Here is an 11,443-nt window from a genome sequence, read left to right on the forward strand (position 1 = left end):
AACAAGTTACTGTACAGCAAATCCAGCGGCTGAGGGACCCCCCCCCCCTTGCCATCCACCCACACGAGGGAAATACAGAGATGCTTGCTCTGTGACGTCACCACAATCCCCCCAAAAAACTTGATGATGAGAACATAACGTAACATTAGAGCTGTTGAGCGCCAGAAACTGAATATTTTAGATTTATTAAAACCCCTCATGAGAACAATTTTGTCTCTATAAACTATAGCTATACAGTGATTCATCAACATGTTCTGAATTCTGATCTAATTTATTTCAGTCAAAAAATATATGTTAAAAAAAAAAAAAAAAAAAGACTATGACTGGTGTTGTGAAACACACAGTCTGAGGTGACGTTGAATTGAGGAGACAATTCCACGACACGGGAGCCACATTAAAGAGGGTTGATTTAAACATTCGCCTGCACGGGGCCGCTTTTGGAAACAGACGCTTTGTCTCCATCTAGTGGAGAAACGAAGCAGCGCAGAGAGCCGGCACCGCGTTCACATCTGCAAACAGGGCTACCCTTTATTAAACCTCAGGTGTTTCCTACACCTGCAGCGAAAACGGTGACACGCGGACAAATTCAAGTCGCCAACTGACACTCGGTTTAATTGCAGCATCCATGTGACGTCATCACCAGGCGCCTTTATTTACTTCTGGTCCAGTTAGCCGCTGCCCCCGTTGCCCGCTGCAATGGAAGTAAACAGGGACGAGGCGGAGCGCTGCATTGACATTGCAACTGCGGCGTTGACCGGCGGCCAGCCGCAGAAGGCGCAGAGGTTTCTGGAGAAGGCGCAGAGACTCTTCCCGACAGAGAAAGCGAAGGGTGAGTTCAAATGGCGGAGCCGAGGCATGCGGCGGAGGTGCGCTGCATCATCACCGGCAGCATCACCTGCATCCCGGATGAGCTCTGCGGCGCATGTAGCCGGGGCCTTCGATAGCATACGAGCTAGCTGGTTTAGTATCTTTGTTAATCATCCCAGCTGATTTATATCATAATGTTGTCATTTCAAGATACATTAAACTGCTTCTGATTTTTTTTATTATTATTAATTATTATGTACATCTGCTCAGCATGGATCAGATGCGTTCAGGGTGTCAGTGATAGCACTTGTTATCGGTTGCTCCGTTAGATAGCTAAACCTATCCGAGAAGTGGGCACAAAGACTCCAAAGAATCCAGATCCCAAAGAGCCATTCCCATGTTTTATCATTCAAATCATTGGTATTACACATACATATGTCCATACCTGTATGCTATGACCTGCCTCACGTCATATGACATGTTACACACACTCTGGAAATGCACACATCCATTACCCACAGTCATTACACATTTCGACTGCAGCAGTTACAGCAGCTGCAATCAGCTGAGTGCATCCTGGATGAATGTCCGTCATCCACAAACAACTTGGTATGGTGCATTTTGAGTGTTCTAATATATAACATGTAGGTGTCTGACAGTATTGGATATGAGATTTTGATTATTATGGTATAAATCATGGGCATTTTGGTCTGAAGGACTATATGACAGTGAGTGAAGACATTCTTACTGTTCCAGTTGAGTTGTTTTCTTGTGCTCCACATAATTTCTGTCTCAAAAATGTCCTTTTTAATCCCTAACATGCTGTCACACCAATATGCAGTATTATCAGTATTTTCGTATATAGCAATGCATCTTAAATGTATGTACTTAAGACACATTATATCGAAGAGGATGTAATATTATGACATATAGTAGCTTAAAAGAGTTTCTGGAAAGGCTCCAGTACTGTTAGTTCTTATCTTATATGACTCTTCTAGCTGAGCTCTCTGTTTCTTTTCCTGTAAATATACATGAATAGATGTTGATATTTAGGCATTTGGTCTCAAATTATGTGATATCTGGGGTTTTTTTTATGAAACTCCCTGCAACCTATGGGTTAAATTAGAACATTGTTTCATTTTAATTAGCGTTTGCTCATAATCTCCAGATGGAAAAAAGACCATAGGCAGAGAAACCGGAGCCTGCAACGTAAGATAGATATTAATGTGAGATTCCTAAAAGGCACCACAGCTGCTGCTCTGTCAATATTGTATTAATGGCCTGATGTAGCTGCTGTAGTTATCTAATAATAACACTTTCTGTGCTTGAGGGGACTGTGTTACAGCCTCTGTTGATGTGAGGGACTCGTGCAGGGAATTCAAGTGTATTTTAGGTGCTTGTCTATCTATTTTCTAATGTACACATCACTGGTATTGTATCCCTTCTAGTACTGCTGGAGCTAATAGCAAAGAATGGATTCACGCCGAGACAAGGCGGCCAATCAGACTTCGGCGGGGTCTCCGGGCCTCGACAGCGGCAGACCAACAGTGAGAATACAAGACCAGAAGAAAAGCCTTCGGACACTTCAAAAGCCTACACGGCAGATCAGCTCGATGCTGTGAGGAGGTAAGGCAGAAAATCATGGGACTCTAGTGTCCGTTTGATGGAATAATTCACTCCTGACACAGAGAATCACGTCTTCTCCACACAGGATAAAACAATGTAAAGACTTCTATGAAATTCTTGGGGTCCAGGCAGACGCCTCCGAGGACGAGCTCAAAAGATCATATAGAAAACTTGCTTTGAAATTCCATCCGGACAAGAATCACGCTCCAGGCGCTACAGAGGCATTTAAAGGTGACCCGCATAAACGTGACCCCATCAGTTAATTAATAATTATGGTTAGAGAAGCTGTGTTTTAGCCCCTGTGCTCAGTCATGATCTCATAATGTCTCCTTTCCTGCAGCTATCGGGAATGCGTATGCTGTTCTGAGCAATGCTAACAAAAGAAGACAGTACGATCAATGTGGAGATGAGAGGAGGCATCCTTCCAGACAAGGCCCGGACAGTGAGAACTTCGAGCCAGATATTTCCCCTGAAGACCTCTTTAATATGTTCTTCGGAGGAGGTTACCCCTCAAGTTAGTGTCACTGTTTTCATGCTAAGCTTGTGATAATGCTATTATAATGCTCATTATGATCTGTCTGCTAACATGTGCTTATTAATCTAGGCAATGCTAATGTGTACACTAATGGGCGGATGCGTTACCCGAGGCGAGAGAGAAGGGAGCGACCGCGAGATGTGAGTTATTATTAGAGCTCCTGCAAACTGCAGATATGCAAATAGTGTAATGTAATTGTTAAACAGCAGGGGGAGACGTTGAGTCATCTGTAATTTGACCTTTGAGGCGCGTTCAGCAATACTCAAGTGTCTTTCAGGGATTCTTTAAAACAAAGCAAACACAGTCTGCTGAATGATTCAGCTGCTGAGGCCTTGACACTGACGTGTTTTCCCTGCAGGGAGGCCTCGCTCTCTTCGTGCAGGTCATGCCCATCCTCATCCTGGTTATTGTGTCAGCCCTCAGTCAGATCATGGTCAACAGCCCCGCCTACAGCCTCAGCTTCAGGCCGTGAGTGTCATCTGTTCTGAACGCCTGCCGGATGTTAAACAACAGCACTGACTGTTGTTCTGCAAAAGAATTTCCAAACCAAGTTCATGACCGTGCTTCAAATGTCACCGATTTATAGATTAACCAGCCCAAAAATAGGTTTCATAATCTTTGCAGCTTCCTAAGACAGATTCATTGTATTGAGTTTTGAGTGTCTTCATTGGTTTAGAAGGGGCATCTTGATTCTGCCTTGTCATTTCCAAATATTCACAGGCCTCCTCTGTGCTTGCGAGGACTGCCGGCCTCTCTCCGTGTTTGTGTTTCAGATACACGTCTGTAGTTTCTGGCCCGTCTTGCGAGACATTATCAGCCGTGAGTCACATTAGCAGAGACAGACGGTGCCGGATCTGTCGTCCTCGTGCTGCGCTCGGTCATGTGATATCTCTCCCACACTCTGTCCCGTCTTGGCTCAGGTCAGCAGGTTACACACAGAAGAGGCTGACTGAGAACCTGAAGGTGCCATATTATGTGGGGGAGCATTTCTCCAAAGAGTTCACCGGAGTGAATCTGAAGAACCTGGAGCGGACGGTGGAGGATGATTATGTCTCCAACCTTCGCAACAATTGCTGGAAGGAGAAACAACAAAGTATGTTTGCCAGGACAACAAATCGTGCTTGCTTGTTTTTTAATTTAACCAGGAGTATTGGCCGCCGTTATCAGTTCTGGGAAAATGATTAAAGGCGTATTCTGGTTTTTATTACCCCTCATATATCTTTCATGAATTGTCTCTCTTGTTTCCTGCAGAGGAAGGCATGCTTTACAGAGCTCGCTATTTTGGAGACACTGATCTGTACCAAAGAGCACAGAGGGCTCGCACACCAAGCTGCGCCAAGCTGTCCGAGATCGCGGCTTCATTACACGGTTGATGCTGCTTTCATGCTAAAAAGTAAGTCCTCCAGACCAAAGCATTTCTCTCCTTTCTGAACGCATTTCGTTGTGAGTACCTGCATGTTTCAGTTCACAAAAGTAAAAAAAAAAAATGTTCTTCTTTTTCTTCTTTCTGTCTCCAGGTTTCCAGAATCAACACAAAAGATTTTTGGCTGTAAATAGATGAGCTTTAACAATCTGGAGACTGACGATGACTCAACATGCAACACAAACAAACCAGCACCAATCTGCATCAAACTGACCACACGAACTGGTTTACGCTGTTTCTGTGGAATTTTAGTATGTGAAATGAAAATATATAAAGTTAAAATAATATTTTGAAATGGAAAAGCCACTTAAAATAGCTTGTCCTTCCGACAAGAATGGGGTTTGGAAAGCCGCCAAGCCCCGGTTTCGACTGGGAGCCGTGAAGCCGACAGAGGTCACTTCATGGTTTTTGTGAGAATGCAATATGAAACCAGAACATAGTGAGGTTAGATATAGTCGTACGGATGTTATTCATGTAGCAGTTGACTAGATACCACAGCGAATGCTTCCTCTTTCATTTTATGCAGTCAAATCGGTGGAGGAGATGCGTTTGAGGGGGATTTGCTGATTTGACTTCAAATGCACATTCTGAAACTATGCAGGAATAATGTGAAACCTCTGATGAATATATGCTCATGCCTAAGGTTTGTCAGACACTTGAACACCTGAGATTTGTCTCCTTCTGCAGGGTGTGTGTGAGGTAACAATTAGGAAATGTCCCTTTACACTTTGCATCCTTTAACTGTTTAAAAGATAGACTTCTATAGTGTAACTTTATGACACTTCACAATAAAAGCCAAGAGAATGAGAGACGTGCCTACCCACAAAGTGGGACTTTAACAGGTTCTAGTTTTGGAGCGTTATGTCTCTGTCATCTGTTGGAAAAAGCAATTGTTGTCACACTTTTTAAGTTTATAGTATGCTATTTATTTTTTGTATTATTTATTTGAGAAATGGATTGTTGGACTAAGAAATCAGTACAGGTATTGCTCACTTTTTCCACCTTGTTTTTACTCCCGGATGAAAATAAATATGGATGCTTAAACGTGTTGGCGGTGACTCATCTCTCCGAGCAGGACAAGCACAGAATGTGGAAACAAAAGCTCAGTCAGCACATTCGGCACATCAGGTCCGTCAGCCGGCTGGCCGTGACTGGGAACTGGAAACATGGCTTTGTGCACGTTCACATTTTTGGGCGACGTGCAGCATGTGCCGGGCAGGAACTGCAGCACCACATTCTTTCACCGCAAACGTGCTCAGCTGTGTTTGGCAGCAGCTGAACCTCTGCCTCTACTTTTTGGCTTACCAGATTTTGTTATTGCTAATTTTGCTTAAAGTTTTGAAGCTTATTGTTCTGCAAGATGTGGCTGACTCATGTCTGTCAGCTGATCTGATTCTGCACTACGACGGGTATTTTGGTATTCTAGCGTGGTTTGTCAGCTTCGTATTTTGCAGAATCAAACACACTTTTGCCTCATACAGTCACTGTTTCCATTGGAAACCTGAACCTGGATGTCAAACTGCAGATGGATGATGAATATCTCACCAGCCTCGTGAAAGAAAACAGGAAAAGAGAATTGTTAAGAAAAATAATTTATTTTGCAATCATGAAAGTACAAAAAACAGTGCAATGATATGAGTATTTGAATGTCAAATAAATAAAAGTTGAAAGCAGGACAGGTCTACACAGATACAAGATCAAGTTACAGTTGAAATCGTAGCTGCAGCTTGCACGTTAACTGCGCAAGGCAAGCAGTGGTAGGCCTTTGCACTTGAATTCAAGCAGTCACTAAGGTCCCTAAATGGTTGCTCGGTGTACAATTCATCACTTGGTGTGCATTGAAATTAATTGCCATGTATAAAAAGAAAACAATGTCTTCGATGATTATAACCATATAGCTAGCTGCCGTTGTGTAGTTTCAATAGAAACTGGAGGTACGCACTTAATAGTCGCAAAATGCCCGTTTACATTTATCACGATGGTTACATGTTATGTTCAGTGAGGAGCGACACCTGCTCCAGGTACCATTAACCTCAGCTCCCTTACAGTGGGAACAACAGGCTACATCACGTCAAAGTCCATCCTTACACTTCAAAAGGCATCATATACATGTAGTTATAGAAATAAGGCCCTTCTGTGAGCTCTACTGGGCATTTTAACAATGCAGACGATACAACATTGGCACTCCTTTACATTTCTCAACACTCCTCAATGAGCAGTTCTTCAGAGCAGTACAGTTTCTTCTTGATCACACGGAAACCAGTGCTAAGTTTAATGGCCTGTCTCACTGCGGGAGTGGAAGGAGACTTTGTGCTGAAAAGTCCTTGGATTTTCGGCCACAGCCCGCCAGACTCCAGCCTCAGCACCAGAGTCAGCTGAAAGGTGGGGACAAGGTAGGGGTCCACAGAGAGCTGCGCCATGCTCTCACAGGCGGCCCCTTGCTCCACGCAGAGGTCGATGAGAGCCCCTCTCAAACCGCAGGGCTCGCTAGCTGCCAGGTGAAGGAGCTCCTGTCCGATGTGCTCCAGAAGTTTCTCGGGAATGAGCAGTTTGGCACATCGTAAGGCGCAGTCGGAGTCTTTGGCTTCTCTCAGGCTTCGTGCAATAAGGTCCACCACTTCTTTCAGGATGGCCTCCTCCATTGGGTCATAAAACAGGTCTTCATTAGAGGGAGACAGGTCACTGGAGACATCCGACCCTGTTGAAGAGACATAATGGGTCAATACTAGAACCATGCATGAACAGGAACATGTAAATCACCCTCTCATCAAGTGTGACAGATGTTTGCAGCGTCGCTCACCTGAGTCTGAGAGATCACTCCTGCTGCCATTGTTGGAACCCGAATCAATGCTGCTGCTGTTGGCAGACGTGCTGAAATCAGTCAATCTTTGCACCAGTTTGCCCCAGGACAGCCTCCTGGGACTGCTGTCCACCGGAGAAGGGGGTGAGCTGCCGAGATCAGCGGGTGCAGAGAGAGCAGGCATGGTTGTCCTCTTCGCAGTGTTCAACACAATCAGCTGCTTCTGTGGTCAGCTGTTAATGAGCACACAAAAGGAGAGATAAGCACTCAAACTCTACATAGCAGAGAGTGATTTGCAGTTAAATTAAACACCAGTATGAGGCAAATTAAGTAGAGATTCTTGAGGAGTGTGTGAAATGGGCAAGTTAGCATTATTAACAGCTTTGTTTGACGGTAGCTAGCAGCAATTTAACTGTCCGGATTAGCTTCAAAGCTAGCAAAAAAACGCAATTGTAGCATAATACTTACAGCTTATTTGACAAAGGCGGTGTTCAAGTCCGTTGTCGTTGTTTCATTTAATTATCTGAAGGGTTATTGTCTACAACAACAACTCTCTCGAAACTTCGGTCTCTCACACCAACTCTCTCTTTCACCAGTGGCCAAGCTCTGCGGTTTGTCCTGCAACAATGTTTATATAGGAGCAGCTAGGCCACGCCTGCCCACCGCCAACCAGCCAATCAAAAAGGGAGGCACGCCATCTGCGCTGTATCTTGCCTGGTAACATGCCAGCAGAGAAAGAAGACAAACAGGAGGAGGTGGAGAAGGGGGTTGGGGTGATGAATAGCAGACCCAAGTGTTGTGGAAATGTACAGACACTTGCCTGGGCTTGCAATGATCAGATTGTGCTTCTTTGTTAAATAACCTCCATGAGCATTAATAAATGGCTCTGCTGTATAAGCATCTAGATTATTGTTTGCATAGAAGTCCAGCAAGTCCATGCAGGGCAGCCTCAGCTGGTTGAGTGCTGCAGTGCACATTACGTCATCTGTTTTGCTCAAGCATTACATCAGAATTTTTCATCTGCCACACAGAGATGCAAACATCAGCTCATCAACACAATCTGATTAATAACACACCTAGAGCTACATGGATGAATGCCAATAAATGTTTTATATTCATAAAGATGTGCAACAGATCTTCCTCCATTTACCAGCCAAAAGGAAACAATGAAAACATGCAGACCAACAGAAATACACCAGGAGGGTAGGTGTAATTACATCTTATGAGCATTTATTACTGCCACAAAATATGTTCTTGTGCTATCAAAGTGCTTCAAGGTGTAAAAGTCACTGCATGAATACAATTACAAGACAATCCATTTGTTCGAGTGAGTTGTGGCGGACTGAAATCACAAGGAAATTGCAAGAAAACGGCAAAATTGTGGTGAAAATCAGAAACGGCTGCAGTGGTTCAGCCTGGCAGGGTCGTACTGTACATGACACGCTCAGTGTTTCCTCAAAGAAAAGTTTTTGGAGAGCAGCCAGATATACAGTGCTGTAAGTACACGTGAGGGGGACGGACTGTGCTTTCTGTCAGAGAGGAACTGAGATGCATAAACACGTGTATGAACAGGCTGTTCCGACAGGACGTGATGAATTAAGAGTTGTAATCATAAAGTTTTTTTTGGGGGGGGGGTGTTTACTCCTCTATCATAGACTTTCACAGACTTTTAAGACCTGTGAGCAAACATTGTTAAAGACAATTCCTAGAAAGTGTGAGGCAGGAACGAACTTTTGAACTCTGAAAAAGGACATTTTAACTCTGGCTAGAGGTGTGTCTTGAAATGTCCAGCTGCGTCTTTAAGACACTTACACCCACAGCGGTACACACTGTTCGTTCCCACCCCTCATTTGCTTGAAAACACTCACTCAAAGTGCAAAACAGCATGATCTGCACGTTTCCTCGCTGTCAACACAGCAGAGAAGTGAGGGGAAAAAAAGAGCATGGGAAGAAAAACTGTACATTTTCAACGACAGCGATGTTGCTTCAGACAACATAAAACAAACAACAGCACAAGGGTTTAAGCAACAGAAGTGAAGTGGGTTAGGACAAAGTACGCAACAGCAAGCAAACAAACAACTGACCCGAGGAATGTCCAAGTATGACTTTATTTACAAGCTCTCTTTGTTTTGCTCCAAGCGTCACTGGAGTGAGCAGCGTTCAAGACCCACAGAGAGAGGACAGAATGAGCAGGCAGCAGGTTTCCAGATTTCTGAGTTACAGTGCAGCCACATGGAAACACAATGCCTCACTTCAAGGGATTTATTGCATTGCCAAGGATATTCTTTCCCTTGACTCTGAGGCTAAGAGCAGATTGGACTGGCAAAGCAATTTTATTAGCTTAAACCAGCTGGAAAAACTGTTAATAATCTGTTACAAAACCTTTAATTCTTTAGTTACTGGTATACAACAAGGAGATTTTGTTGGCAGGGTTTTATTTCAGAGTGCTGGGTTTAAAAGCACAAACCATGCTCATACAAAAGTAAAAGGGATAAAATATTACATCTCACATTCAGTATCTCCAAATAACATTTCACACTTAAGATATAAAATAAAACCACGAAGAAGGAATATAATTTAAGAACCGAAATAAACCATCTCCTTTTATTTGGCTGATTTATCGAGCAAAGGCATCTGGATCTCTTTTATTTAAGACGGTGTGAATCCCAGTAGCTGTTCAATTGGTTTGTACCGCCACTCATCTGCTTCCAGCTCCTCCACCAAGCTCGCGAGTTTCTCCATTCGAGACACTTGCTGATCTGGAAGGATATACAATTCTTACATTATCAGGGCCCCAGATTTTCATGGATCAACCAAAGCAAAAAGCATTTTGCTCGTATTGACTTACCGTGTTTAACCTGTTTAAGTGTGGAGGCAACTTGGTAGCTGAACACAGACTCGCATAAAAATCTGTCTGAGCCGTCTAAAAAAAAGGAGAAGTTAAAAGCTGGTACAGACTTTTTAAAGAGACACAGCAGATGCCTGGGCTAATAGAAAATGTCAAAATGGAGATTTCAAGCTACTGCAGAAAGAGAACTACAGGTTAAATATTATGTAATTTTCAGCATTATGTAAAAAGGGCTTTCAAGGTTAAAATAAACAGAGATGGACAGAGTGAGATCTTCTGTATCACTGCAATCCTATTCAGCAAGACAGAACGAAGACACAAGCTTTGTGATATGACTTTAGTATAACTCTGGTTATGCTACTCATTTAATCATTCCTACATGAGACTTTTGCACTGATGCAAAACAAAGCACCCGCCTGTCTGAAAGATAAACTACAAGCCAAACCTTAAAAACATAGCGAGTCATTTGATGAGACATGTCACACTTCCATCTCCATCAAAGCCTGGAATTTAAAAAATTCTGTCTGCTGCAAAATAACAAAGATTTCTAAGTATTTTTTGAGCTAGTTGTGACTGTTTCTTAATCCCAATGGCAACCAGGAATGATGTTTTGTATGATGCAAGAAAAACATGATTGCATTGTTGCATAATGAAAACAGTAAATCGATGACAACAGCTTGATAACAAAGCTTTCCATGTTGATAATGCCTTATACAAGAAACACAAGGAGGATGTCACAACTTGCTGTCCTTTTTGTTGGCTTGGACAACTTGGGAAACAGGTTAAAGGTCTCTGTTTGCAGTCCATGGAATTTTTAGCTATTTATTATTTTTTGTTCTCGCTGGACAGAATAGGCTCTTGGGAATCTGGATCTGGAAATATCCTCAGAAATAGCTGCAAGACTTGTCAGACTTTCTCAGAGTTTGGCTTGCATGTGTGATTCAGATAAACAGATGCGTAGCTCTGTGCCCTGAATGTAAACGTCAATGCAGGAGCCTCAAATCTCAGTACAAACAATGACTGCACGGGAGGCCCAGTGCTTTCTCAATGTAAACAACCCTAAAGAAAACTAACATTTAATGTGTTGCAAGACAGTGATTTCTATAGCATTGCTGGGGAGAGAGAGACAGGCGTGTGTTGTACTACACCTTCCATCATTTCGCCTGCGCCTTTGGGATATGTGTACAAGACTTTCCTGGGAGGGATGAGCTCTGAAGCGCTGAATCCTGAGCCCGTCACCGAGCTGCCGCTCACACCTCCCGCAGAGGACGATGAAGAAGACGCAGCCATCGCTTCAGGATACTGTAAAACACACACAAAGAAATGACAACTGTCACCGCTATAATGTGTGAAAGAGGGTGGAAGCCTAACGTTTTAGTAATCACGAAAGCAGTTAATCACAAA

The 11,443-nt window shown here is 43.3% G+C and overlaps 4 protein-coding genes across 4 annotated transcripts in view; 1 reads left to right on the forward strand and 3 right to left on the reverse strand.

Moving 5' to 3' along the window:
• Positions 1-11,443, reverse strand: part of sar1aa (secretion associated, Ras related GTPase 1Aa) — a 239,404-nt gene that overhangs the window by 158,574 nt on the left and 69,387 nt on the right. The gene's annotated exons all lie outside the window — the stretch shown is intronic.
• On the forward strand, positions 455-5,435 carry dnajb12b (DnaJ heat shock protein family (Hsp40) member B12b). The gene is made up of 9 exons (XM_070991044.1): positions 455-829; positions 2,256-2,433; positions 2,519-2,664; positions 2,774-2,947; positions 3,038-3,108; positions 3,327-3,436; positions 3,889-4,061; positions 4,220-4,361; positions 4,486-5,435. The coding sequence occupies exons 1-8, from the start codon at positions 697-699 to the stop codon at positions 4,339-4,341; spliced, it is 1,107 nt and encodes a 368-aa protein (XP_070847145.1). The 5' UTR covers positions 455-696; the 3' UTR covers positions 4,342-4,361; positions 4,486-5,435.
• Positions 5,968-7,799, reverse strand: ddit4 (DNA-damage-inducible transcript 4). The gene is made up of 3 exons (XM_070989847.1): positions 7,660-7,799; positions 7,192-7,424; positions 5,968-7,089 (listed from the first exon to the last, which is right to left on the reverse strand). Exons 2-3 carry the CDS (start codon positions 7,373-7,375, stop codon positions 6,590-6,592), a joined length of 684 nt encoding a protein of 227 aa, XP_070845948.1. The 5' UTR covers positions 7,376-7,424; positions 7,660-7,799; the 3' UTR covers positions 5,968-6,589.
• The window catches only part of anapc16 (anaphase promoting complex subunit 16), a 29,467-nt gene continuing 27,307 nt past the window's right edge, over positions 9,284-11,443 (reverse strand). Inside the window, exons 3-5 of the mRNA XM_070991072.1 lie at positions 11,188-11,341; positions 10,040-10,114; positions 9,284-9,950 (exon numbers count right to left, since the gene is read on the reverse strand). Of these exons, the coding sequence (XP_070847173.1) occupies positions 9,841-9,950; positions 10,040-10,114; positions 11,188-11,329 (327 nt within the window). The 5' untranslated portion in view covers positions 11,330-11,341 and the 3' untranslated portion in view covers positions 9,284-9,840. The remainder of the gene's footprint in view (positions 9,951-10,039; positions 10,115-11,187; positions 11,342-11,443) is intronic.

Source organism: Chaetodon trifascialis, chromosome 21, assembly GCF_039877785.1.
Source record: "Chaetodon trifascialis isolate fChaTrf1 chromosome 21, fChaTrf1.hap1, whole genome shotgun sequence".
NCBI classification, from domain to species: Eukaryota; Metazoa; Chordata; class Actinopteri; order Chaetodontiformes; family Chaetodontidae; genus Chaetodon; species Chaetodon trifascialis.

Bases quoted from the DNA above. Each gene is read 5' to 3' on its own strand.
- ddit4 (XM_070989847.1), bottom strand. From the start codon at position 7,375: ATGCCTGCTCTCTCTGCACCCGCTGATCTCGGCAGCTCACCCCCTTCT. The intron at 7,090-7,191 runs GTGAGCGACGCT...TCTCTTCAACAG, and splicing joins GAGTGATCTCTCAGACTCAG to GGTCGGATGTCTCCAGTGAC.
- dnajb12b (XM_070991044.1), top strand. From the start codon at position 697: ATGGAAGTAAACAGGGACGAGGCGGAGCGCTGCATTGACATTGCAACT. The intron at 2,665-2,773 runs GTGACCCGCATA...CCTTTCCTGCAG, and splicing joins CGCTACAGAGGCATTTAAAG to CTATCGGGAATGCGTATGCT. The intron at 2,948-3,037 runs GTTAGTGTCACT...TTATTAATCTAG, and splicing joins CGGAGGAGGTTACCCCTCAA to GCAATGCTAATGTGTACACT.